This window comes from Meles meles, chromosome 11 (assembly GCF_922984935.1).
Source record: "Meles meles chromosome 11, mMelMel3.1 paternal haplotype, whole genome shotgun sequence".
Classification (NCBI taxonomy): domain Eukaryota; kingdom Metazoa; phylum Chordata; class Mammalia; order Carnivora; family Mustelidae; genus Meles; species Meles meles.
In genome coordinates, this window is record NC_060076.1 from 7561445 (window position 1) to 7585871 (window position 24427).

The window sequence follows — 24427 nt, forward strand, 5'->3', positions numbered from 1 at the left end:
GGAAGAGGAGGAGGCCGAGGAGGGCTGAGTGCCGGGTCTGTTTGCAGAGACCTGCCATCCTGCGCCACCAGCACTTGGATAGGGCCCATCTCCCTAGGCCTGGGCTGGTGTCTGATCGGCCAAGGAATTGCCGGTTGGATTCTCCATGGGTACTTTGCCTGTGATTTAGAATCAGTGCCCGTAATGGTGCCAGCATCTGGCATTCTGAGCATAGTAGAGGAGCAGTGAGGAGGTGCCAGCCTTGTGGGCCCTGTTCCCTCCAGCTCCCCGTCCTTTCTACTAGGCCTGCTTCCCAGGCAGTTCTCTGAGTTGAAGGCAAGGTTCTCACGGAAGAGAGCAGTTGTGTGGGTAGTGGACTATACAAACACTCTCCACTCTGGACTTCAGTCTTGTACTTGTCAATTAGTACTACATTCTCTAAGCCTTTTCTGCCTCTGAAGTTCAGTCGATCCAGGATGGAGGCAGAGGTGGGGATCCCAAGGCCAGCTGAGGACCCCGCTCTCTGGGCTCTCTGCTCATGAAGGTATTTGCTCCACAGCACCTCACTGCCCCACCCCCGGGAATCTATCCGCAACTGTGCCCTCAGCATGGACCAGATCCCGGACCTGCACTCGCCCATGTCACCCATCTCCGAGAGTCCTAGCTCCCCCGCCTACAGTACTGGTATGGCCAGTGGAGGGGGGAGGGACCGGTGGGGGGAATCCCATGGGAGTGACCTTGTGTGTGCACCACGCTCTGTCTGTCTGTGACAACTTTTGTTACCATGTGTGCTTATGTGTGTTTCTACCTCTTTACTGAGAGTGATGCCTGCAAGAATTTACCCGAAAAACCAGCCAGCAGAACTACTGACGTTGTCTCCATGGGTTGTCACACATTCTTCCCTAAACACAGGCTCGCTAACTGGCCGTAACTGCAAACTTGCCTTCGAACCACCTCCCCCGAGTGTAAAAGTTACCAGTCCTTGCCCCAAATGATTTAGCGGACATTTTCTGAGCCACACGGCAGTGAGGTCCTCAGTCCTCAGAAGACTGAGGATTTAAAGCCCAGCTCTCTCCCACGTGCTGGGGAGTGACTTGAGGCAGGGCAGGTGACCTCTCTGAGCCTCAGTTTTCTCCTTGTAGAAGGAGGATCATGGAAAGACTTACTTCCCAGGATGGCAGGGTTAAATGGGCTAAGGTACGGAGAAGGACCTCGCAGGCAGGAAGAGCTCAGTATACATCACCTCTCATTTTGGATGATGGTTTGACTGCTGGTGACCAGTGTATGGCCAGCATGTCGCCAGTTCCTGCCACATGTGCACTCAGTAAATCATTGCTAATTCATTGAGAAATAATTCCACACAATGAACTCCAGCAAGTGCTTATTAGCATCCCTGAATCACGGCAAGATCCACTAAGTAGTTCAGTGGTTCCCCAAGGCTGCGGCAGCCTTAGGGGAGGAGCGAGCAAACTCCTGGGGTTCAGGCCATTTGAGAGTATCCTTCAGGCCTGATCCTTTTACCCAAGGCTGTGGGGCCTGGCCTGAGTGCAGGGAGGTGGGGGCATCACCTCTGTAGGGTGGGTGGGGCCTGTCCTTTGCAGGGAGGGAGGGAGAACTTCACTGGTAACTAGTCTTCGCCTTTTCTCTCCCTGCAGTGACCCGTGTCCACGCCGCGCCTGCAGCTCCATCCGCCACAGTGCTGCCTGCCTCCCCTGTCACCCGCCGCTCCAGTGAACCCCAGCTGTGTCCCGGAAGTGCCCCGAAACCCCCTGGGGAGTCAGACAAGGGCCCTTATGCCAGCCCCTCCCACACTCTCTCCAAGGCCTCCCCATCCCCGTCGCTCAGCAGCTACAGTGACCCGGACTCTGGCCATTACTGCCAGCTGCAGCCTCCTGTCCGTGGCAGTCGAGAGTGGGCAGCAGCCGAGGCCTCCAGCCGGCAGGCCAGGAGCTATGGGGAGAGGCTAAAGGAACTGTCAGAGAATGGGGCACCTGAAGGGGACTGGGGCAGGGCCTTCATAGCCCCTGTTGTGGAAGCCACCTCCTCCTTCAACCCTGCCACCTTCCAGTCACTACTGATCCCCAAGGATAACCGGCCCCTGGAGGTGGGCCTCCTGCGCAAGGTCAAGGAGCTGCTAGCAGAGGTGGATGCCCGGACACTGGCCCGGCACGTCACCAAAGTTGACTGCCTGGTAGGTGCTGGGTGAGCGCTGGGGCAGGGAGAGCACCTCTGTCCTGGGGCTTTGGGACAGGGGTCCAGGTGGTGAGGAGTTGGCTGCTAAATGCCCAAAGTATAGTGAGTAGGCCTGGCTTCTGGCTTCATAGCAGTCTCTTACTTGCTGTGTGACTCTGGACTGGTCACGTTACCTCTCTGGGCCTCCATTTTCTCCTAAAAACAGCAGCAACACCACCACCACAAGATATTCTTGCTTCCTCCAGTTTGGTGCTGGAACTGGGCAGCGCTGAAAGCCAGAGCTCCCTGGGGCACTTTTTCAGCCCGGTGGGAGTCAGCCTGGCGGTTCCAGAGAATGTAAAAAACCGAGACCACCTGCCCCCGCCCCCCAACCCCCATGGACAAAATAAGCGAAACTCAGAACCTAGACTCGAACTGTCAATGCCTGGGCCTTTGAATGAATCTTGACTATCTAAGGACAGACTCTCGCTGCACCTCAATTTCTCCCTCTGAAGTTGGGGGGGGGTCACTGATTACTTTATGTGGGGGCCGCACTGGGCTCTCAGCTCTGGGCTCTCAGCTCAGGACGCAAGTAAGGAATGCAGAGATATTGTCCTATGGAGAGTGCTAGGCGTGATGGGATTAATTCTGGCCCAGTGTGTGACCTTGGACGACAAGTCCTTTCCCTCCCTGGGCCTCAGGTTTGCCTTCTGGAATAAAGGTGTCCTGGTCACCTTTGGCACATATTAAACAGCTCTGGGCATTTTTCCATTTATCCCTCATTCCACAGAAATGAGGGGGAAATGAGGTTCATTTGCTCCATGGCAGAGGGTGAGAGCCGGAATTCAAACTCGTTATCCCAGCCAGGCTGCCCTCCTCGAGAAAGCTCTCTGACTCCCAGATGGCTTGGGCCAGCCGCGACAGGAAATTAATCAGCCCTCTGGGCGTCCTTGCAGGTTGCTAGGATACTGGGCGTTACCAAGGAGATGCAGACCCTAATGGGAGTCCGCTGGGGCATGGAGCTGCTCACCCTCCCCCATGGCCGGCAGCTACGACTAGACCTGCTGGAAAGGTAAGGCAAGCACCTGCACCCGGGGACTCGCGGGGAATCCCCCGGGCTACCTTGCAGCCCTTTTGCTATGACCGGCTGGCCAATCAGAGTGTCTCAGCCCGGCTCCCATGGGGTTCGGGCTACGCCTTCTATCCATTGACGAATCGCAACTGCCCGGTATCTGGCTCCAAGCAAACCCAGTTTCCCCAAAGACTGAGTCCTGTCTCCGAATTCATCTTTTGCACCCTCTTGACCAATCACACTCCGCGAGCCTTAGCCTCGCCCATCAGCTCTGGCTACTCTTTCTTAAAACTGTTCTGCCCCGTGAATTCCATTGATCGATCACAAGCCCCTCAGCCCCGCACTCGGAAGTCTCTGGCCCCGCCCCCGAGTTACACCGACCAATCAGAAGCCCTTAGCCTGGCTTTCTCTCACTCTGGCCGCGCCCCGTAATCTCATTGACCCTTTCCGACCTGTCACTTCGGGCTTGGCCCTCCACCCCTCGGGCGCCAAACGGAAGTAGTGACAGGACCTCTCCCCTCTGACCTGGCCGCTGAGACAGGTTCCACACCATGTCCATCATGCTGGCCGTGGACATCCTGGGCTGCACGGGCTCGGCGGAGGAGCGAGCAGTGCTTCTGCACAAGACCATCCAGCTGGCGGCTGAACTTCGAGGGACCATGGGCAACATGTTCAGCTTCGCTGCGGTCATGGGTGCCCTCGATATGGCTCAGGTATGGAAGGGCGCATCTCGAGCTGAGCTTCAGAAGTCGTTGTCTGGAGGAGCCTCGGGAAACGTTCGAATCGGGGACTTTTTGGCAGCATCCGTGAAAGGGTAGCTGGGTTCTCTGAAGTGACCTGCTCCAAGGCCAAGTCTTGCCCTTTCTTTGGGTCTCAGTTTACCGCCTGCAAAATGAGTGAGGAGCATTATATGAGTTTCGAGAATAAATATAAAATGGCCATAATTCAGTGGGCACTTAATATATGCTAGGTGCTACATTAAGTACTTTGTAAGTACTGATTCGTGAGAACAATCTCGGGAAATAAGTGCCTTTATTGTCCCATTTTATTTATGGAGAAACTGAGGTACAGCAGTACTTGGCCTAAGGTCACACAGTCAGACTGAAAAAGGTCAGGATTTGAAGCAGATTGGTTTCACAGTCTGAATCTTGTCCACACTCTACACTTGCTCTCCTGTGCCTAGTCAATAGTAACAACAGGGTCCCAGAAGCTGTGGTTCTACTCCCAGCTCTGCTACCTAATTTTGGGATGACCTTGGGCAAGTCATTCCCCTAGCTGAGCCTTAGTTCCCTCCTCTGTAAAATGAGCTGTTGCAAGGCCTCACGGGGAGCGTGAAGAGCCGCCAGCACTGTCCCAGGCACATGGAAGGTGACCATGATCACAACTGTAATCCCACATCTGGGTGTGTCCATTCAGGAGGGTGACCTGTGGCCAACGTGGGCCCCTTCCCTGTCTGGGCATTCATAGTCTGCTCTCCCCAGATTGCCCGGCTGGAGCAGACATGGGTGACCCTTCGGCAGCGACACACGGAAGGTGCCATCCTCTACGAGAAAAAGCTCAAGCCATTTCTCAAGAGCCTCAACGAGGGCAAAGGTACCTCTCCCACCTTGCTGTGTGACGTTGGGCAGCCTCCAGCCCCTCTCTGGGCCGGCAAAGACTCTCCCAGTGTAGATGAGGACCAACCAGAAACTGAGCGCTGCACAGGCTAATCTTGAGCTCACTTTCTGCATCTGGCTACCGTTCTGCAGGGTGGCCAGGACCAGGCTCAGCCCTCAGGGTGGTGCCAAGGCTGCAGTGGTTTCAGCTGGAGGATTCCAAAAGGAGGGGTGCTAGTCTTGGGAGTCAGGAGCCCTGGGGGGGCTCAGCCAGGGACCTCAGGCAGACCCACCCCCTTCTCCACCTCTGCCCGGAGCGCCCCTGGGGATGGTGGGGCCTCCAGGGCCTCTAAGTGCTGCCTCCCTCCCTCCCCACAGAAGGCCCGCCGCTGAGCAACACCACGTTTCCGCATGTGCTGCCGCTTATCACTCTTCTTGAGTGTGACTCGGCCCCAGCAGAGGGCCCTGAGCCCTGGGGCAGCACGGAGCACGGCGTGGAGGTGGTGCTGGCCCACCTGGAGGCCGCCCGCGCCGTGGCCCACCACGGAGGCCTGTATCACGCCAACGCGGAGGTCAAGCTGCAGGGTGAGTCACTGGTCGCATCTGGGGGTCGAGACAGTCACTGTTGAGGTTGGCTGGGCCTCCTCCCACCGGACTTGCTCCCTCCTTTCCGCCAAACCCCCATTCACGTTGCTGCATGTCCTCGGCGGGCGCCACTCCCTGGCTTCTTTTCCTTTTCCCCGTTTTTCACTCGCTTACCAGTTCAGCTGCGAGTGGAAGGCCCGGGTGAGGGTGCGGGGACGCGGAGTGACTCAGAGAGCGCCCTCTAGCTGTGGATCTTTCTTTGAGCCTCTGTTTTCTCTCTGTGAAGCGGACGTCCCAAGGGGTTATTCTACAGGTTTGTTTGCCTGGGCTGAGCCCTTGGCCTGGGGCTGAGACACACCTACCCTGCCTTCAAGGAGCTCCCAGTCTAGGGGAAAGGGAGAGTGAAAGGAGCCGAGAGGAAGTGGCCTCAAGTAATCCAGCTTTTACTGCTTTAGGCATTATTGAAGTCATAAAGGTTCACTGTAGGCAAACTGGAAATCCCAGCTGAGCAAAAAGAAAAAAACTAAATCCCCCCAGTCACCCAGAGGCACATGGTGACAACATCCTAGTGTTTGTGTCTCCTGCCTCTTTCTTTTTCAGAGCAAACAAAACATTTTTTTTCTTAACTAACAAAAACTTATTTGCAAAATGTGTACATTACTTAGCAAGAAGCTTGGAACTTACAGAAAAAATACAGGAAAGGAAAGAAAAATCCCTCCAAATTGACATTCATATTTTATCTTCAGTAATTTAAATATTATATGAAGCAGACATGGTCCTGTTTATTGACAAACGTTGTTGGATTCCTGATGGAGCTGGGGGGTGGGGGAAGGCCCCTAGGAAGAGGGCCCTGCAGGGTGTGTTGGCTTTTGGCAGGACCCCCAGGCTTCCCTGCTGGATGGTCGTCCCCTGACCCCTATGCTCTGCCTCGCAGGGTTCCAGGCCCGGCCAGAGCTCTTGGAGGTGTTCAGCACTGAGTTCCAGATGCGCCTCCTCTGGGGCAGCCAGGGCGCCAGCAGCAACCAGGCCCGGCGCTACGAGAAGTTCGACAAGGTCCTCACTGCCCTGTCCCACAAACTGGAACCTGCCGTCCGCTCCAGTGAGCTGTGACCCCTGCACACCCCTCCCCTCTGCAGCTGCAGGCAGCAACAGGGACAGAGGGGCACAGACCTCTCCCCGGAGCACCCCAGAGACACTGTGATCAGCCCAAGAATGTTCTGGGCCCAAACCAGGATCTCCCTTGCCCCTCCAGGGTCCTGCAGGACCCCAGGGCTCCAACCCACCTGCTGCGTGCCCACCAAGTCTCCTTTCAGGAAGAACCGGAACCCTGTTCCTCTCTCCAGCTTCTGCTTCTCCCCTTCCTGCTGAGGTGCCCTGTGTTCGAGCCACGGGAGGGTCCTCACACCTCCCCACTCTTCTCTGGGCATCTGCCTGCAACGGACACCAAGGCCTCCACCCGGTTGTAAATCTGTCTGTTCTGTAAATAGATGTACAGAAGCCATGTTCTTTCTTTCATATAATAAACTTTTATGACTCTTTCTTCTGTCTCTCAGGGGGCCCTGGTGGAAGGAAGTGTTGTTTCTCTCAGATGAAAGGTGGAAAAATTCAACAGTAAATACTTATTTAGCACCTGGGACATTCCAGATTCTACCACGAGCCAGAGTTACAGCCCATACTAAAACCTGGTTCCAGTCCTGGAGGAGCTCACAGACTAGGGGGGAAAGAACCCGCTAATTCCAACCAAGGGGAGAAATCCTGGCCAGCCCAATCCCACCCCGTTTCCTGCTTTGAAAATCCCAGCAAAGGTTCCCGCAAATGCACAACAAAGCACTCCAGATGTTTGGAGTGGAAGGGCTTGTTGAAATTTAGGATTCCAGCTCTCCCCTGGAAAACAGAACTGGAGGGGGAAGGGACCCTCCTGGGGGTCACAGCAGCAGAATGAGGAAGGCTGGAACCTGGATGTCCTGACCTGGAGTTCTTTCCTTTTCTCAACAGAGAGACCTACTTATTCCTTTTTGGGGCCCCAGAAAGCTCCGTGCGTGTGTGTGTGTGTGTGTGTGTGTGTGTGTGTGTAGTGTGTGTAGTGTGGGTGGATCAGGGAATCTCTAAGAGGGACCATGAAAGCAGTTGTCTTGATTCCATGGGTAGGGGAGATAGGCAATGTGGATCAACACGATTCCTGTCCAGGCTGGAGGCCTGGGGAACCAGTTCACTGAATATAAAACGTCTCAGGTCCTTTGCCTTCTGAATCCTTTGACCAAGAGAGGCTGGATAACATAGCGCATCAGATCTTTGGCAGCAGCTTGACTTGGGTTCAGTTCTATTACATACTAGCCTTGGACAGAGACTTAACCCCTTGGATTCCAGTTTCCTCCTCAATAAAATAAGGACAATAACAAAATCGATTCCTTAGTATTGATGGTAAAGCACTTAGGGCAGAGTAGTTGCTAGGTAGGGAACTGCCATGTTTCATACATAATGGAGTGCCAATAATCACTTATTGATTACTTTCCGAGTCAAAACATTTTATGTGCCTGTACCTCATTGAAATTTCACCGTTTCTCTGTATGGCAGTTACTGTTATCATAAGACATACGAGGCACCGACATTAATGGCACCTAGTAGGTGCTCATGAAAAGCTCTATTACTGAGCGCTCTTTTGTCATATTAAAAAAAAAGAGTATGGAAAAGGCGCTTTACAAGGTTTATGGTGCCGCACAAGTTTTTGCTACAATTGTTACGTCACCCTTTGTGGTCATAATCCTTTATTATTCTTTCGGCGCTATTATGGTCTCCTAGTTACCGTGGCCATGGAAACGCGGGCCGCCGCTGGATTGAGACGGTTCGCGGGCTCCCCCTAGAGGCTACTTCCCGGTCCTGCTACGAGACGACGGCTCGGGACTTTCCGGGGGGAGCCGGGAGTTGTAGTCTACGGAAGATGGCTGCCGCCCGGAGAGGCACGCCGGGAATTGTGGTCCTAGGGAGGGGCGGTTGGCCCACATTCGGCTCCCGCCTCACCCGCATGGCGGCTGAGACTCGCGGCTGCCGGCCCTGGGGCTCGCTCCTCGGGTTGCTGGGGTTGGTCTCAGCCGCGGCCGCCGCTTGGGACCTGACTTCGCTGCACTGCCACTTCGGCAGCTTCTGCGAATGTGACTTCCAGCCCGACTTTCAGGGTGAGGAGCCGCAGGAGCCCGGAGCACAGGGGCCGGCGGACCGGGGAGCCTTCAGACTTTGGGTTGTCCCCGGGCTTGGCCTGGAGGATAGAACCGAGGGGCGGGACCCGCAGACTTCCGCGTGGCGCGCGCTGAGGGACTGAGAACCTGGAATACTGGACTTGGGGCGAGGGTTTGGGGAAGCACGTTTGGGGTCCAGGCAGAGCCTTGCCAGGATGGAGAGAGGCATTTGACAGCAGGGCCTTGTGGGGAGCACTGGGCCTCCACAGTGGACTGGCCATCAGGGGAGAAGCCTGCCTTGGGAATGGGCAGGAGTCTTGGGCCAAACCTGTTGACAGCTTGCAGCAGCCCCTTAGAGCTAAACACAGTGCAGAGGGCCAGCTGGTGGGAGCGCTGCTGAGCCAAGTCAGGTATGATGGTGGCTGCTGCAGCCAGAGTCCCCAAGGGCCCCACTCACTCCCTTTCCAAAGACGGTTTGCCCAAGTGTCCAAGACACAGGGATCCCTAGACCAGGCACCAGACATGACTCCTCCCCACCCTCTTCTGTGGCAAGTGTGTGTCTTCAGCTCTGATACTGTCCTTCTTGTGGCCCTAGGTCTGGAGTGTGACCTGGCCCAGCACCTGGCCGGCCAGCACTTGGCCAGGGCATTGGTGGTGAAGGCACTGAAGGCCTTCGTGCAGGACCCAGCCCCTACCAAGCCACTGGTCCTCTCCCTGCATGGCTGGACAGGCACTGGCAAGTCCTATGTCAGCTCCCTGCTGGCGCACTACCTCTTCCGGGGTGGCCTGCGCAGCCCCCATGTTCACCACTTTTCCCCCGTCATCCACTTCCCCCACACCAGCCACATGGAGCGCTACAAGGTAGGCCGGTGGCATCCTGGACCACCATTCACCTGCATGTGGGGTGCCAGACCCTAGGGAGTGAATGAGTCGAGTCTCGGGAGGGTGTGGGGGTCACTCGCTTCAGGCCACACAGCCCCCAGGACCCACTGTGAACAGAGCTCGAGATGGACAAGGGACGTAGGAATGTATAATCGCAGGTATTATGTGCCAGTCTGCACTGTTATCTTTCTGGAAAGCATAGTCCCAATTTGAGGCTTAGAGTAAGCATTGGGTAAAGAGTACCTCTTACTACTATTCTCCTTGTCAATTGCAGGGTTCTTTCCAGGCTGGTCCGTTTCAGGTGTCAACATTATTGAAAAGGTTCAGGGAGCAGAAGGGAACCTTCCTCTTTTATGGGAAGTAGGAGGTGTCAGAGAAGGAATCCTGAACGGGCAGATGCGAGGCCTAGGTTTGAGTCTCTGTGAGCTTGCTGACTTGCTGTGTGTGAGCTTGAACAAGTCTCTGACCCCTTGGGGCCACAGTTTTGCCACCAGCCCCATGAAGGGATTAGTTCTCTCTGGGAGACCATACCTTCCTGGGAAAGGGATTAGTTCTTGCCTTGGGACGAAGTCTCAGGTGAGAGGAGTATCTCTAGGTGCCTTCAAACTCCTGCCTCTCCCCTGCAGAAAGATCTTAAGAGCTGGGTCCAGGGGAACCTCACAGCCTGCAGCCGCTCCCTCTTCCTCTTTGACGAGATGGACAAGCTGGCCCCAGGCCTGATGGAGGTCCTGCTACCCTTCCTGGGCTCCTCCTGGGTTGTGTTTGGGACCAACTATCGCAAAGCCATCTTCATCTTCATCAGGTGGGCCCAGCTTTGCAGCAGCATGGCGCAGGGACATTTGTCCAAGGTCTTAGCTATCCAGTCTTGGTCGGTGGTGCCACACCAGAATACCTTTCCGCCTGGGCCCAGTTGGGCCTTCCCAAAACCCCTCACACTGGCTGTGATACTGTTGCTCAAATTTTGACATTCTCCAAGCCCAATCTGGGCTCAGTCTTTGGGATCCTCACTGTTTCTTTGTGGAAGGATTTTTCCCTCTTTCATGGCCAGGCGGACACAGACCTGGGAAAAATCGGACTAGAATTCTAGTCCCACCCCCAAGAGTTCTATCTGTGTTTCCTTGGGCAAATCACTCCTTGGGCAAATTTTCCTTGGGCAATTCACTCTCTGAACTCCCATCTCCTCTTCTGCACAGCAGGGCCAAGATTAATGCCCCACTGTCCTCCTAGAGGCCCGGGGAGAGAAAGTCAGTTAAGGGACCTAAAAGTGTTTTGTAAACTTTAAAGTGCATGACAAATATAGATGGAATTTCCAGGCATCATGGTTTTAGACATGAGCTCTGGAGTGGTTCCTGTGGTGTGTTTTCAGCTGTTTTGGCTCCTGCTGGTACTGAGCTGGGTGCCCAGACTCAGGTCGTGTTGGGTGGCACGTGGGAAGCAAGGGCCAAATCCCGGCCCCCACGGTCTGAGCCGAGGCCTGCATTACCATGGTTTCAGCAACACTGGTGGCGAGCAGATCAACCAGGTGGCCCTGGAGGCGTGGCGCAACCGCCGGGACCGGGAGGAGATCCGCCTGCAGGAGCTGGAGCCTGTCATCTCCCAGGCTGTGCTGGACAACCCGCACCGTGAGTTCGGCTCGGGAGGCCCCCTTCCTGCCCACCCTGGGGTAACTTCAACAGGCCGAGGCTTCACACCCATGTCCACCGGGCTGGGCCAGGTTCTCCCAGGGTCTGACGTGTTGCCCACACCTGGTACTTCTCAGCCAGGCTTTGGCGCTCCTGGCTGGCATGCGGCCTCCCTGAGCCCGCCACAGACCCTTCCTACATTGCCCCTTCCTACAGATGGCTTCTGGCGCTCAGGCATCATGGAAGAGCATCTCTTGGACGTCCTGGTGCCTTTCCTACCATTGCAGCGGCACCACGTGCGGCACTGCGTGCTCAACGAGCTGGCCCAGCTGGGCCTGGAGCCAAGGGAGGAGGTCGTCCAAGCTGTGCTGGACAGCACCACCTTCTTCCCCGAGGAAGAACAGCTCTTTTCCTCCAACGGCTGCAAGACTGTGGCCTCCAGAATTGCCTTCTTCCTCTGACTGTCCAGATGGCATCCTTGCCTCTCCTCTGCTGGGCCAGGCCGTGCAGGAAAGCCCTGCGACCTCTGCAGTAGGGACCCTTTTCCTGAGCCTCCTGGAGAATGAGACCCGGAGCCCAAAGTGAAGATGAGGAGGCATGCTGGCTAGACCATGGGACTGAGGGCCCTGCTGTCTTAATTGGTCAGGGCCTCTTGGCCTTTGCTTCCTTCCCTAGAGAAACCACTGGTAACCCCAGAACTTCAGTGAGACTTGACCTTGCCCTTACCCTCCAGCCTAAGCCTTCTCAAGATGTAAACTGTAACTCAGGGACTGTGGTTCCTGGCTGCTCTCTCCCTCTGCGGCCTGTTACCCTTGGCCCCGTGCTCTGGTACCACACTCAACCCTCCACTGCACACACTGTGTCCCAGTACTGTAAAGCCAGGCTGAGACTTCTCAGTCTTCATGAACAGAGGGACTCAAGCTGCCACTTGGGCCTGGTTTTTAAAGTTTTTAATTTTATAAGAGAACAAACACAATAAACTTAGCCATGGGACCAGAGGACTGTTGGCTGAGGTATCTAATTGCTCTGGAAGGAGGCCCTTTGACTGGTTGCCTGTGAGTATGTATGGGGGTGAGAATCTCTCCCATACCCAGCAACAAGTGAGGGGCTGAATGGCCCCTTCAGGGATCGGCGTCACTGCTGGGCCAGTCTTGATTTTTCTGGGGTTCTGGCTCAGGCCCCCTGGTCTGGGGTTTTCTGAGATTTGGGCTCAGTCCCCAGGTGTCCTCGGGCTTGCTGTAACCTGGGCTTGTGTTCTGGCTCCAGCTCTGGGCAGCCGTGGTCTTGCTGGACCTTTGGCATTGGTCCTGAGTGGCCTCAGTGTTGCTGGGGCTCCAACTTGGATCATAGAAATCCTTGGTCTTGCTAGAACTTCGGATCAGTCCCCCACTCCGGCCATGGGCAGCCTTGATCTTCCTAAGCCTCTGCCTTTGGCCCCGAGTGGCCTTGGTCTTGTTAGGTTTTTGTCTTGGGCTTGGGCTGGCCTCAGTCTGGCTGGGCCTCCGGCTCTGGCCCTGGGTGGGTTCAGTCTGGCTGGAACTCTGGCTCTGGCCCTGTGTGACCTTTGTCCTTTTGGAGCTCCGGCCCTGGCCCTGGGCGGCCTTTATCCTGCTGGGCCTCCAGCTCTGGCCCTGGGCAGTCTTGGTCCTACTGGGGCTCCACCTCTGGCCCTGGGCAGCTTTGGTCCTGCTGGGGCTCTGGCTCTGGCCCTGGGCAACCTCCATCTTGCTGGGCCTCCGGCTGTGGCCCTGGGTAGCTTTGGTCTTGCTGGGGCTCCGGCTCTTGTCCTGGGTGGCTTCTGTCTTGCTGGGCCTCCAGCTCTGGCCCTGGGTGGATTCTGTCTTGCTGGGGCTCTGGCAATGGCCCTGGGTGGACTCTGTCTTGCTGGGGCTCTGGCTCTGGCCCTGGGTGACTTTGGTCCTGCTGGGGCTCTGGCTCTGGCCTTGGGTGGCCTTGGTTTTTCTGGGGCTGTGACTCAAGCTTAGGTGTTCCCTGTTGTTCTCCATGAGGTCTGAGGATTGAGTCCTCAGCAGTGAGGAGTCAGAGGATGTCACAGCAGTGGCTGAGGTGCTCCTGTATTCCTTGCAAATAGTAGACGTCTCTGAGGTGGACACGGTCCTGACTGGGAAGGACGTGCCAAGAGCATCCGTTAGGCTGCCCTTCCCGAACAGCTCTAGGAAAAGGAGGTGTAGGCCTCACCCTTGCCTGTATCCCAGAGGCCTTGCATGGCCTAGGGGCAGGCCTGCCAGATAAAGCCATCCCAGTGCTCCTCAGCAGCCCGAGCCCTGCAGGTGGCCCAGGGCTGTGGGATATGCGGGAGATACTGAGGGCTCACCACGCCCCCTTCAAAGTGAGGATACGTCCTCCTCTCTACAGGCACAGAACTAGAAGTAGCAGAGCCCAAATGCACATGCAGGCCCAGGAGTCTGTGACCCCTGACCTTGGCCTTCCCCTGCTGCTTTGGCTTACTTGGGCCTGGTGGGAGCACTGGGGACTTACAGCCGAAGACGGAGCCTGAAGAGGTCTGGTCAAGGTAGCTTTCGGACAGGGACCTCACCCTGCCGGCTGCAGGCTCCTGCTTCTCTTCCTAGGGCAGAAGAGAGGTGGGGAAATTGCTGGCCATGGGAGGCCTCCTGGGTCAGCCGCTCAGCTCTGGAAGGAAGGCCGGCAGCTTAGAGCTCTTCAGGGGGCCCAGCTGGGGCTGGGCAGCACACGGAGAGGTGAAGACTGGACAGGAAGGCGCGTGGTCAGACTAGACTGGCAGGGCACTGTGAGAAATTTCGGCAGCGTTCAAGAGGCTGCTTGGGTCTCAGTTCTGCCATCTGCAAAATGCAAATTACAGTCCTCTCTGAACTGTAGAGTGCCATACCCTGGGGAATGGCTAGTGAAGAACTGAGCTTTCTAGGCTTTTACCATCCTACCCCGTTTCGTCCTCCCACACATCCAGGAGGGAGCTGCTGCTCTTACCATTTCCTGGACCAGGAACCAAGACTCCAGGAGCCTAAGCAGCCCGCACACAACAGTGAAGTAAGAAGTGGGGGAGCAGGGCTCGAGTCCAGGCCTGTGGGACTCCACGGCTGGGCTCCTGGCTGCGGCCTCTGGCCCACTCACGCCCGCAGGCGGGGGATGTGTGCGTGCGGGGAGTGGGCAGGCGGAGCCCCAGCAACCAGCAGACAACGCCGGCTCCACATCTCCCCAAGGGAAGGAGCTCACAGTGACCTCAGCGGGGGCACAAAGTTTTAGACTTTTGTATTCCGGTGTGAACTGGACAACTCTAGGGCTAGCCTCTTCCATTTATGGCAAGGGATGTTGATCTCCCATCTACTTCATTTTCGTAAAGTTTTCTTTGAACACAAAGGTACTTGCTGTCCCGTCAGCTGCTGAGCGGACAGACTGTGGGACTTTTGTAGGATGGAATTCTCGACCAGCGATGAGAACAAGCAGTTAACTTAGATGCATCCCACAAACATGCTTAGCGAAGAGAGTCCGAGACAAGCGGGCACACCGTACTGGTCCACTGATGTGAAGAACGCGCACGTTCAGTTGTGATGTCAGGGATCAGGACAGCCTTGGGGGTGCACTGGGCTAAGGGCGGGGCCTAGCAGGGGGCATGAGGGGGCTCTGGGGAGCTGGGAGTGTGTTCTTTCATAGGGAAAGGTGTCATGGGTGTGCTCAGTTTGTGAAAATTCATCAGCTCAATCACTGATGATTTGTGTACTTTTCTGTATTTATGTGACATTCAATAAAAAGTTCTTAGAGACGGATTTAAGAATTAAAATCCTGTCACCAATGCCCAGTGCACACAGAATTTATGTAGGTGAGTGTGGCAAGGTGTGGGGAGGCCTCTCCATAAGGGGCCCACATCCCCGTGCCCTCCCTCAAGGGTTCCCCTTATTGATAGCATCCCTACCTCACAGCAGAAAGACCCCAGCCCAAATCACACAGCCGAGTGGTGGCAGAACCCGGCCCGGAGGCCAGCCTCCAGCCACTCTGCCTCCCTCAGCCCTGGCTCAGGCCACGCCCCACCCCAGACCTCTAGCGCTGCAGGCCCGGCGTGTATAGCCCACTCACCTCTTCCTCCTCGTGGAGGGCCTCAGCTGCCTTTGCACCTGCTGGCTCTCCTGTCAGGGTCTGGGGAGCGGCCTCAAGCTCTTCGGCGATCCCGAAAAAAGGTTTCCACCAGAACTGCAGGGCCCGTGCCTTCTGGCGCTCTAGTTCCCGCTCCCTGAGCTGCCTGCCGAGCCACAGCCCCAGAGGGCTGGGTGAGCCCCCCCGGCTCAGCCCACCCTCCCCAGGGTCCGGAGAGTGGCCCTGAGGAGGCACCAGGGGCTGGAGGAGCCTTGAAGCCCAGCCATGTCCCACTCCCGGCCCGTGGCCCCCACTTGAGGAACTTGCCCCATGATGCCTTGAGGGATGCCGGCCTGCAGGCCTCTTCTCTCCAACACGCGATCCAACTGCAGCCTGGCCAGGTGGGCCACCTGGCTGCAGAGCACGTCCTCCACCGACATGCCCGGGAAGAGGCTGGCCATCAGGGTGAGCAGCTGCCAGGAAGAGCCGGGTGTGGGCCAGGGCAGGGGACAGACGGTGTGTTGCTGCCCTGCCCTCGCAGGGCCCTTCTCAGGGCGGAGGTGGGAAGGGTTTACTAATGTCTGACTTTTGAGGACCAGACCACCTCCCCAGAACCAGGAGGAGCCTATGAAGAGGCCCACTAGGGAGAGGGCACTCGGACACCTGGGGGGCTGACCTCGAAGCTTGTGCCCTGGAGCAAGGATATGGACTTCTTTGAGCCTTACCCTCTTCAGCTGCAAATTGGGGGGGGGGGATGTTAGCTATCTCCTGGGGTGCTGAAGAGGGGTACCCCGAGCAACACCAGAAGTAGCTGGAACCTGGCACGGTTAACTGCCTGGCATCGGCAGCTCATAGTTTTGCTAGGAAACCAGACCTCCCTGGAGCCCGCCCTTCTGGCCCAGCAAGAACCTACCTTGGGTTGCTTGGGGTTGAGAAGCAGGACGGTGGCAACGTCCAGGCGGGCTCCCAAAATGTTCTGCAGGAGTTGCCGGCTCCGGGCACGGTACAGGTAGTACTGGGCCTTCTGGGGGTTGTGCTGGATGGCCATGGAGAAGTGGTTCTCCGCCTTATGGAACTGCCTGCGGGACACAGTGGGCCCCAAGCTGCTGTGTGCTGGGCCCCAGGGAGGGAAATGGCAGCTCCTGGCACCCACTGGGGAGTTCGGGGGATATCAGGCTGGCCTCCGCTACCCCACCTCCACCATGCCCCTCTGCTCTCCCTCTGCCAGCCGCACTCTTAAGGGCCCCAACGCTCATGTTAGTACAAGACCCCAGTAAAAGCGAACGTTCTTAATATCCTTATTAAGTAAGGAAGACCTTTCGAGCATCTCACAAACCCAGCAGCTAAAAATGAGAAAATTAATTTGACTACAATTTAATCCCAAATTACCGAGTAGCAAAACCATTACAAAAGAATGCAGTACATAGGGGAAATACATTTTCCCATAGAAGGCAGACAGTGAGCTCGGTTTCCTAGCCTACAAAGAACGCCGGCAACAGCAAGTTTTAATGAGTTAATTTATTATTTTTTTAAAGATTTTATTTATTTAAGTGGGCTCTAAGCCCAGTGTGCGGTTTGAACTCACGACCGAGATCAAGAGACGCGTGCTCTACTGACTGAGCCAGCCGGGCGCCCCTGGATATTATTATGTTTTAAAATGTTAAATGTTCACACCCTTTAACAACAGTTTAGCTCCTGCAACCTAACTACAGCATTACTAGTATAATGCGTGAAAATGTATGCCCTGCATGCTCGGTATAGTGTAATAACAGAAAACAGCCAATTAGTCATCAGTAGAGAGTTGTCTACAGAAATGAGTTCCATTCCATAGAATGGAATACTAGGCAAATAATAAGAGAGAATGAGGTAGTCCTATATATAATGACATTGGAAGTAAAAAAAAAAAAAAAAGTCAAAGAACAGTTTAGCATGACTTGACTTTTGTAAAATGATAGTAATCGTTAACATATGTATAGGAAATGGGGTGCCTGAGTGGCTCAGTGGGTTAAAACCTCTGCCTTCAGCCCGGGTCATGATCTCAGGGTCCTAGGATGGAGCCCTGCAGTGGGCTCTCTGCTCAGCAGGGAGCCTGCATTCCCGCCCCCCCAACCTCTCTCTGCCTACTTGTGATCTGTTTGTCAAATAAATAAATAAATATTTAAAAAAACAAAACCAAAAAAACATATGTATAGGAAACAATCTGGAGGTATCTTTACCCAACCCGTGGTGGGGCTGGTGTTGGGAAACAGTTATTAGAAGGAACATTTGGGTTCTGAATTATCCATTACCCGACACTTCAGTTTTTTTTTTTTATAAAGTGCAATGACCATAATGATATTCAGGAAAAAAGTGAAGAATTTTTCACAAAAGCTTGAAAACTAAAACCATTGTTTAGGAGACCTAGCTGGGACCCAGGTGTCCCAACAGGCAGCTCCGTGCCAACCCCCACCCCCACCCCCAGCCCCAGCATGCACCTGCCCCTCTGCTCGCAGAAGCCCATCTTCTCCTGCAGGAGCCCCATGCGCAGGTTGGCGCCCTCATCCTGCGGGCTCAGTGCCAGCGCTTGCTGGTAGTCGGCCTCCGCAAAGAACAGGTTGCCCAGTTGGAAGAAGCAATCTAGGGCCCGGGGGTGGAGGCAGGGGCTGAGCGTGCCCCCGACCCCTGTGCCCAGCGAGCCCCGTGGCTGTGAACTCCCCAACTCCCACTCCCGTGGGTGGGTGGAGGGCACCCGCCAAGGTTTTCCAGGCCTCGGGGCACCTTTTCCCAGCCTGGTTCTGACTGTTTTGAAGAGACACTCAGTTTGTCTAACGCAACATTTGCAGAGTGTGTCCCCAGGGCCCTGAGGCTCTCCCCCACCGACCCAGCCCAGGCCCTGGGTGGGGGGGGGGGCGGACAGGCAGCCCCCCCGCTCACCACCCCGGTTGATGTAGAGGCCCTTCTCCTGCTGCTCGTCCTTGATGGCCTTGTTGAGCAGCAGCACGCCCTCCTGGTAGGCGCCCTGCAGGTAGCAGTGCACGGCGAAGTCGTTGTAGGTCAGCAGCAGTTGCCGCTGGGCCTGCTGCACGGCGCGCTCCTGGCTCTTGCTCATCATGTCCAGAGCCTTCAGGAAGTCCTCCACAGCGGCATCAAACTCCTGGAGCCGGCGGTACATGGTGCCCCTGTGGGGGACGGACATGAAGGCCAAGGCGCCCCCACCCACTGGGGCGGCTGGCCAGGACGGTGACCACTCTGGGCCTTCTGACCTGGGCTGTGGCCTGAGGGTCCTATCTTCTTGTGCTGGCTTGGGTGTGAGGCTGGCTCGGGATTTACTACTTGGCTAGCCTGCTGGTCACAGGTGGTTTTGCTTTACCCCAAAAATAGCTTCCATCTTTCTTTTTAGGAAGGAGGTGCGTGCATGCCAACCTCTACATGAAGGCCTTTTTGTACCTGGGACAGATGTTTTGCCCCACTTTTTATATGAGAAAACCTAGACTCAAGCATGTTAAATGGCCCCAAATCACATAAGAAGTCCTGGGCAAGTCGTAGATTCAAACCCAAGCCTTGCCCACTGAGCCGGACTGAGCCTCCCAGCGTGACTGCTCAGTAGCCCTGAGGGTCCGGGATTCCCAGGGGAACAAAGGTGGCTGCCTGCCCCCTCCTCCAAGGGCAACAGTAGGTGAGACCTCTCCCTGGCTTTGACCCTGATGGGGAGTAGGGAAAGATTACTGGAGGCTACTTGGGGATACCGAGGCCCAGGGAAGCTCTTCTGAGACCATACAGCAGGACCCAAGGTGGGGACCTGCCCACACAGTACCGGAAGAGGAAGAGGCCAGGGTCCAGAGGGTTGTTCTCGATGGCACGGTTGATGCACTGCAGGGCGTGCTGCAGCTTGCCCTGCACAGCCAGGATCCCGGCATCCTGACGCGCCTGCTGGGCTTGGTCCACCATCATCTGGAGCAGCGCCTTGGCTTGTGGGTGCTTGGGGTCCAACAGTAAGGCGCTGCGCAGGTCTTGATAGCAGAGGTTGGGCTGCAGGGGCCCAGGGATGGCATCAGGGTGGCAGGCTAAGCAGAGCTCTGCCCTGTCCCGTGGAGAGGCACACCTCCAGACCACGTCACCCACCCGCAATGTCCCTGCACTGCTGTGCCACATTTTCGCCTCATGAAAGCAGCAGGGAGCATTATGGGAAAATCCCATCCCAGCCCCCATCCTTGCTGGTCCCTTTACAGACACGACCTCAGGAGAGCCAGGTCAGCCTGGGTGGTTTCTGCTGTAGGACAGTGTTGCAGGGGCCTCCTCCTTTGAAGACTTCTTCCAAGGTCCCTCAAGGTGGGGGAAGGGTGTGTCCTTCTGACGGTGACTGTCACATCCTCCCTATCATCCCATGCCCAGGCCCTCCCCAACGCCCCTGACCTTTAAGCCCAAGACAACTCTGACAACAGAGGCAGGCCTGGGCCTGAGCAGAAAACATCCCCAGGCAAATAGCTTCCACTGGGTGAGCAAGTCTATCAGTCAGTCAACAAGCAGTTTTACCAAGCATCCTGCGTCCTGTAGGGTAATGGGTTGGACGGCGAACAGGACAAACAGTGTGGACACCAGCTGTGGGTGGAAGTCAGGAGGGGGAAGATGGCAGAGGCTCAGGACAGGGCTTTGGAGTAGGTGGGTTCAAGGGTGGTACCACAGAGAACTGGTTGTGTGACCTTGGGCAAGTCACCCAGGCCCTCTGGATCGATCTCCTCATGAAAAGAGGACAATGGGAGGCGCCTGGGTGGCGTGGGTTAAGCCACTGCCTTCGGCTCAGGTCATGATCTCAGGGTCCTGGGATCGAGTCCCGCATCGGGCTCTCTGCTCGGCAGGGAGCCTGCTTCTCTCTCTCTCTCTCTGCCTGCCTCTCTGCCTACTTGTGATCTTTCTATGTCACATAAAAAAAAAAAAAATCTTTAAAAAAAAAAAAAGAAAAGAGGACAATGGGTTATATCTACTCAAACAATTACCTCAAGTCTTAAAGACAAGTGTGAGTCAAGTGCTTAGAACGTGCCTGTGCATTACAGGGGCTGAGGTGACAGGAGGGGCCGAACTCCCACAGCCAACAATTATCAATAATTACTAGTCTCCTGCCTCGGAAGGAGAGTCTGTCACTGACTCACTGTGGGGGCCCAGAAGCCCAGCCCCCAGTATAGGGAGGATCAGGTTTTCAGCCACCCCCAGGATGCACCACCTGGTGACTGATGTGAACCGACTTACCTCTTCATCCCCCAGAGTTTCCCAGCTCCTGTGCACCAGGTGAAGCCCGAACACCAACCATTGTTCTGGATCCCTCCCTTTCCCTGCCCTCCCCCATCTGTCTTTGCTCCTGACTCCCAAAGGACTGTGGGACTGGCTCCTTTCTGGTCACCCTCATGGCCATCCTCGTCTCTGCCCTCCTCTCTGGCTGGATGGCACCAGGCTCCTGGCCTCCAGACTTGCCCCTCCAGCCAGACTCCCCCTGGCAGCCAAAGGATCTTTCTAAAGCCCACTGCCCCAGGGAGCACCCTTTTGAGGCTTCTGCTGCCCCCAGAAAGAAATCAGGGGCCTTCTAGGTTCCCAAAACCCTGGCTGCTGTTCTCTTATACCTGCAGTCCCTTCTCTCTTGTGACCCCAAGACTCCCTTGTCCCCAAGCTGTTCCCTGTACTGTCTGGCTCTAAGTCCAGACAGTGAGGTAAATAAGGAGAGATAGGAAAGGAGGACAAAGGGCCACCTTCTCTAAAGGATCTTTGGGTGCCCCTACCCTGTGCTGCTTCCCACACTGTGAAATCATTCTCTGTGCAATTATCTGCTCAAGGATGTCTCCCTTGGGCTCTAACTTCCACAAGGACAGGGATGGCCCAGGTTTCTCACCTTGTGGCTTCTGGGGGCTGACACAGGCCTGACACGGAGCTAGAGCTGAGTGATAGCCAGACAACCATGCTGGGTGGTCAGCAAAGGTCCCCACCACGCAGGCAGCTGGAGTAATCTCAGGGTATGCTAATCTCAGGGTATGCTGGGGGCACCCACACAGGGGGAGGGCCACCCCTGACCCGCCCTCCCCACTCTACCTTCTGGAAGAAGTTGTAGAGCCTGGCTCGGAGGATGAAGACATCGGCATTGGTTGTACCAAGCTTTACCTCTTTGGTGACGAGTGAGAGGCAGTCCTGATACTGTTCAAGGGCCAGGAGACAGGCCATGCTGAGGACAGAGGGCAAAGACACTCCATAGTGTCTGTCAGGCAAGAGCGGCAGGAAGAGGCTGCAGGGAGAACACGGCTGCATCCAGCACTTACCATCGGTAACGGAAGCTGACTTTCCCGGGCTGGAGCGCAGAGGCTTGTGAGAAGACTCTCAGGGCTTCCTGGAAGGCACATTGCTCAAACAGGCACTGGCCCTGGGGACACAGGGGACAGTCCCTTCTGCTTGTGACTCTGGCCCAGCCGCACCCGCTAGCTACAGGGGGCACCTACAGGGGTGGGAAGGGAGAGAGACAAGAGCCAGTGACACAGCCCTTTAGATCTGGGAGAAACTTCAGTGGACAGAGACACAGAGACAGAGAGATAGAGAGATGGAGAGAAGGTGACAGAGATAGAGAGAGATACAGAGCAAGGGAGAGACAGCAGAGACAGCATTCTATAGTTGGCAAGATGGCAATCTAGAAACAGGAATGTAGAGAAACAGAAAACTTTGGGCTTTGTTGGTATTTCGTGGATTGATATTTTTATTCTGACTTGTAAAAGGGGGATGCTATTGCCTTTTTAGTGCTTAGGTCCTCTAGATGCTACGTTTGTGTGGCCCGGCACAGCAGCCACTCACTTCACGTGGCTGTACAAATTTAAATTAATTAATTAGATAAAATTTAAAAATCAGTTCCTCACTCACACTTACTACATTTCAAGGGCTCGGCAGTTCCACGTGGCTAACGGCTACCAGATTGGACAGTGCCGAGCAGACCACTATCATCCCTGCAGAAAGTTCTCTTGGGCAATGCTGCAGAACTTTATCCAGCCCTGGTGCTAAACCACCTGTGGAGGTGGGAGGGGTCATGAGACGGGCAGGAGGTACAAGATGCAGACACAGGGACAAGAAGGTCCCTAGAGAGACAGAGCTGGTCCCAGGAGCAAGGAAAACCCCCACAGCTGGAAGGAGCCAAGGAGAGCTTGGGTGTGGGACGGGCGCCATGGGTAGGCCTGCAGCAGCTCCAGGCACCTGCAGGTAAAGGACCAAGGTAAGCCGCTCCAGGTACTTGGAGTTCTCCGGCTGGAAGGAGTAGGCCCTTCGCAGGTTCTGGGCGGCCGAGGAGAAGTCACAGAGCTGGATGTAGGCCTCAGCTCGTAAAGCGTAGAAGTCTACCTGGGGAAGAGTGGACCCAGGCTGCTGTCCCTTCTCCACCGTCTGCTGAGGGCTGATGCTCAACGACCAGAAGGGACTTGGTGGCCCCGAGAGGAGGAGGCTGGCAGGCAGGATAGTGAGCACAAAGTGTCAGCAACCGCCCATACCCACCCCCTCACCAGCTCGGAGTCCAGGTGGAGGGCGCGGGAAAAGAAGAGCACAGCCATCTCCCAGTCCTCTTTCTCCAAGCACTGCAGGCCTTGGTGGTAGCTGTGGGGGGCGGGGGGTACAGGCAGGGGGGCTGGCGCGGGCTTTGACCAGCCCAGGACGTACAGCTGTGGTCACTGGAGCAGGTCGGGAGGAGGGGAGATGTAGGGGGAGAGACAGGGTGGGGCCGGCAGACAGAGATCTAGGGAGAGGAGCCTGGTAGTCTTGGACCTCATACAGGCCTGCAGCCTTGCATACGCTGAGGTGGAAGAGCCCTATTATACAGTTGAATTTACTGAAGCCCAGAGAGGGAGAGTGACTGACCCAAGGCTGTAGAGCACGCCACTGGCTGTGCAGGACCGGAACCTGGGACCCGGGGACAAGGCAATCAGTCACTCACTACTCCCTGACTTTGAGGGGCACTGTTAATCCCGTGATCTTCGGTTTTACAACATCCAAGTTCTGGAACACCTGGCTGCTCCCAAAGATCCGCTGTAGGGTTCCCTTTGGGACTGGAAACACCCATGGCTTTGAGATGGGCTTTGATGGAGCTGGGTCAAGCTCCAGAGCATCCTAGAACCAAGGGACAGCAAGCTGGGGCAGGCCTCAGAGATGACCCCGCCCCCCTTACACACTCCTCAGAGGTGTTTTACAGGATGGACCAGGGCTGGCAGGAGGCACAATTTGGTTACTGGTGGCAGTCCCAGTCCCATTCCCCTTTGGGATGTGCCAACTTCTCTCTCTCCAGTCCTGCCTCTCTCCCTCTCCTGGGGTCAAGGTCAGGGGCCAGAGTTCTTACCCTCACACTGCACTCTGCTCTCCATCTGGTCCCCCTCAGCTCCACCTCTAGCTCCCAAACTCCCCAAACACCCCAAAACTCTAATGTCTCCAGCTCAGGCCCAGGAGGTCCTGCAGCCCTTTGCCTATCCTGTGGGACCCTCACGCCCAGTAGGGCAAATTGAACATCTCACCCGACTTCTGCCCCAGGCTTCCCCGCCTTTTCAGCCAGTCACCTACACCCCATCAGTCCTCGTGTCCTGTCTGTCCTACTTCCTAAAGATCTTAGATCCCTTCTCTTCTCGCATCCTCTCGTCTGGGCCGCTGCCCTTTCTGCCGGGAGGCCGGCTCCGGCCCACTCTCCAACCTCCCCAGCCGCTCACACGCCTCAAGCCCTCACTTCTCGGCGCGGCGGCCAGGGCTTTCCTGAATTGCACAACTTATGCTGCCTCTCCTGTACTTAACACCTCTCCTGCGAACTCGGCCTCTTCTCTCCCGACCCTCTCCCGCACCTCTGCGGAGTTTGTCATGAGCTCCGCTCCGGGAGAGCCTCCGGACGCCCACTCCCCACGTTGCTAGGAACCAACTCCCGGACGCTCACAGGCTCCGCCCCCTCAGCCCACGCCTCCGGGATCCACGGCTTGTTAGAGCCGCAAGGAGGTTAGCGGACTTATCCGCCGGGGAGGCTGAGGCTACGTCAGGGAGAGGACTCGTCAGGTTTCCGCAGCGAGGCAGGGCCACAGCAAGGGCCACAACAAGGCTCCCTCCTCCCGACCCGGAGGTCATACAAGGGCTCCGCGAGTTCACAGCAAACCCCACAAGAACGCGGTGAGGCGGCACCGCGGAACCAGCTGAGGCGCCGGTCAAGGCCACCGCCCCGCCACTTCCGCTCCTTAGAAGCCCGGCGGCCCGAGGCTCGCCCGGGATTGGACGCTGGGGACAGTTGGCCACCGCGATTGGTCGAGGGCTGAGGACGTC

At 56.2% G+C, this 24427-nt stretch overlaps 3 protein-coding genes across 14 annotated transcripts in view; 2 read left to right on the forward strand and 1 right to left on the reverse strand.

Moving 5' to 3' along the window:
- Positions 1-6931, forward strand: part of SH2D3C (SH2 domain containing 3C) — a 29145-nt gene extending 22214 nt beyond the window's left edge. For all 9 annotated transcript variants that reach the window (XM_046022739.1, XM_046022734.1, XM_046022738.1 and 6 more), the window contains 7 exons: positions 539-663; positions 1635-2170; positions 3108-3223; positions 3765-3936; positions 4705-4816; positions 5197-5403; positions 6338-6931. In XM_046022739.1, the coding sequence (XP_045878695.1) occupies positions 539-663; positions 1635-2170; positions 3108-3223; positions 3765-3936; positions 4705-4816; positions 5197-5403; positions 6338-6513 (1444 nt within the window). In that variant the 3' untranslated portion in view covers positions 6514-6931. The remainder of the gene's footprint in view (positions 1-538; positions 664-1634; positions 2171-3107; positions 3224-3764; positions 3937-4704; positions 4817-5196; positions 5404-6337) is intronic.
- Positions 6932-8383: 1452 nt separating this feature from the next.
- TOR2A (torsin family 2 member A) lies at positions 8384-12078 on the forward strand. Of its 4 annotated transcripts, XM_046023327.1 has the most exons (5): positions 8384-8576; positions 9172-9437; positions 10085-10260; positions 10953-11080; positions 11297-12078. In XM_046023327.1, exons 1-5 carry the CDS (start codon positions 8426-8428, stop codon positions 11539-11541), a joined length of 966 nt encoding a protein of 321 aa, XP_045879283.1. In that variant the 5' UTR covers positions 8384-8425; the 3' UTR covers positions 11542-12078. The 4 variants fall into 4 exon arrangements, with proteins under 4 accessions (XP_045879283.1, XP_045879287.1, XP_045879286.1 ...); XM_046023331.1 differs by lacking the exon at positions 10953-11080 and having other exon boundaries at positions 8392-8576; XM_046023330.1 differs by lacking the exon at positions 9172-9437 and having other exon boundaries at positions 8439-8576.
- A 115-nt stretch (positions 12079-12193) lies between these two features.
- On the reverse strand, positions 12194-24425 carry TTC16 (tetratricopeptide repeat domain 16). Its single transcript, XM_046023333.1, has 14 exons — positions 23962-24425; positions 23073-23245; positions 22645-22735; positions 22343-22486; positions 21427-21527; positions 21203-21332; positions 18942-19156; positions 18062-18306; positions 17623-17764; positions 16062-16227; positions 15472-15621; positions 15152-15310; positions 13580-13667; positions 12194-13202 (listed from the first exon to the last, which is right to left on the reverse strand). The coding sequence occupies exons 1-14, from the start codon at positions 23977-23979 to the stop codon at positions 12202-12204; spliced, it is 2823 nt and encodes a 940-aa protein (XP_045879289.1). The 5' UTR covers positions 23980-24425; the 3' UTR covers positions 12194-12201.
- Positions 24426-24427: the final 2 nt, after the last annotated feature.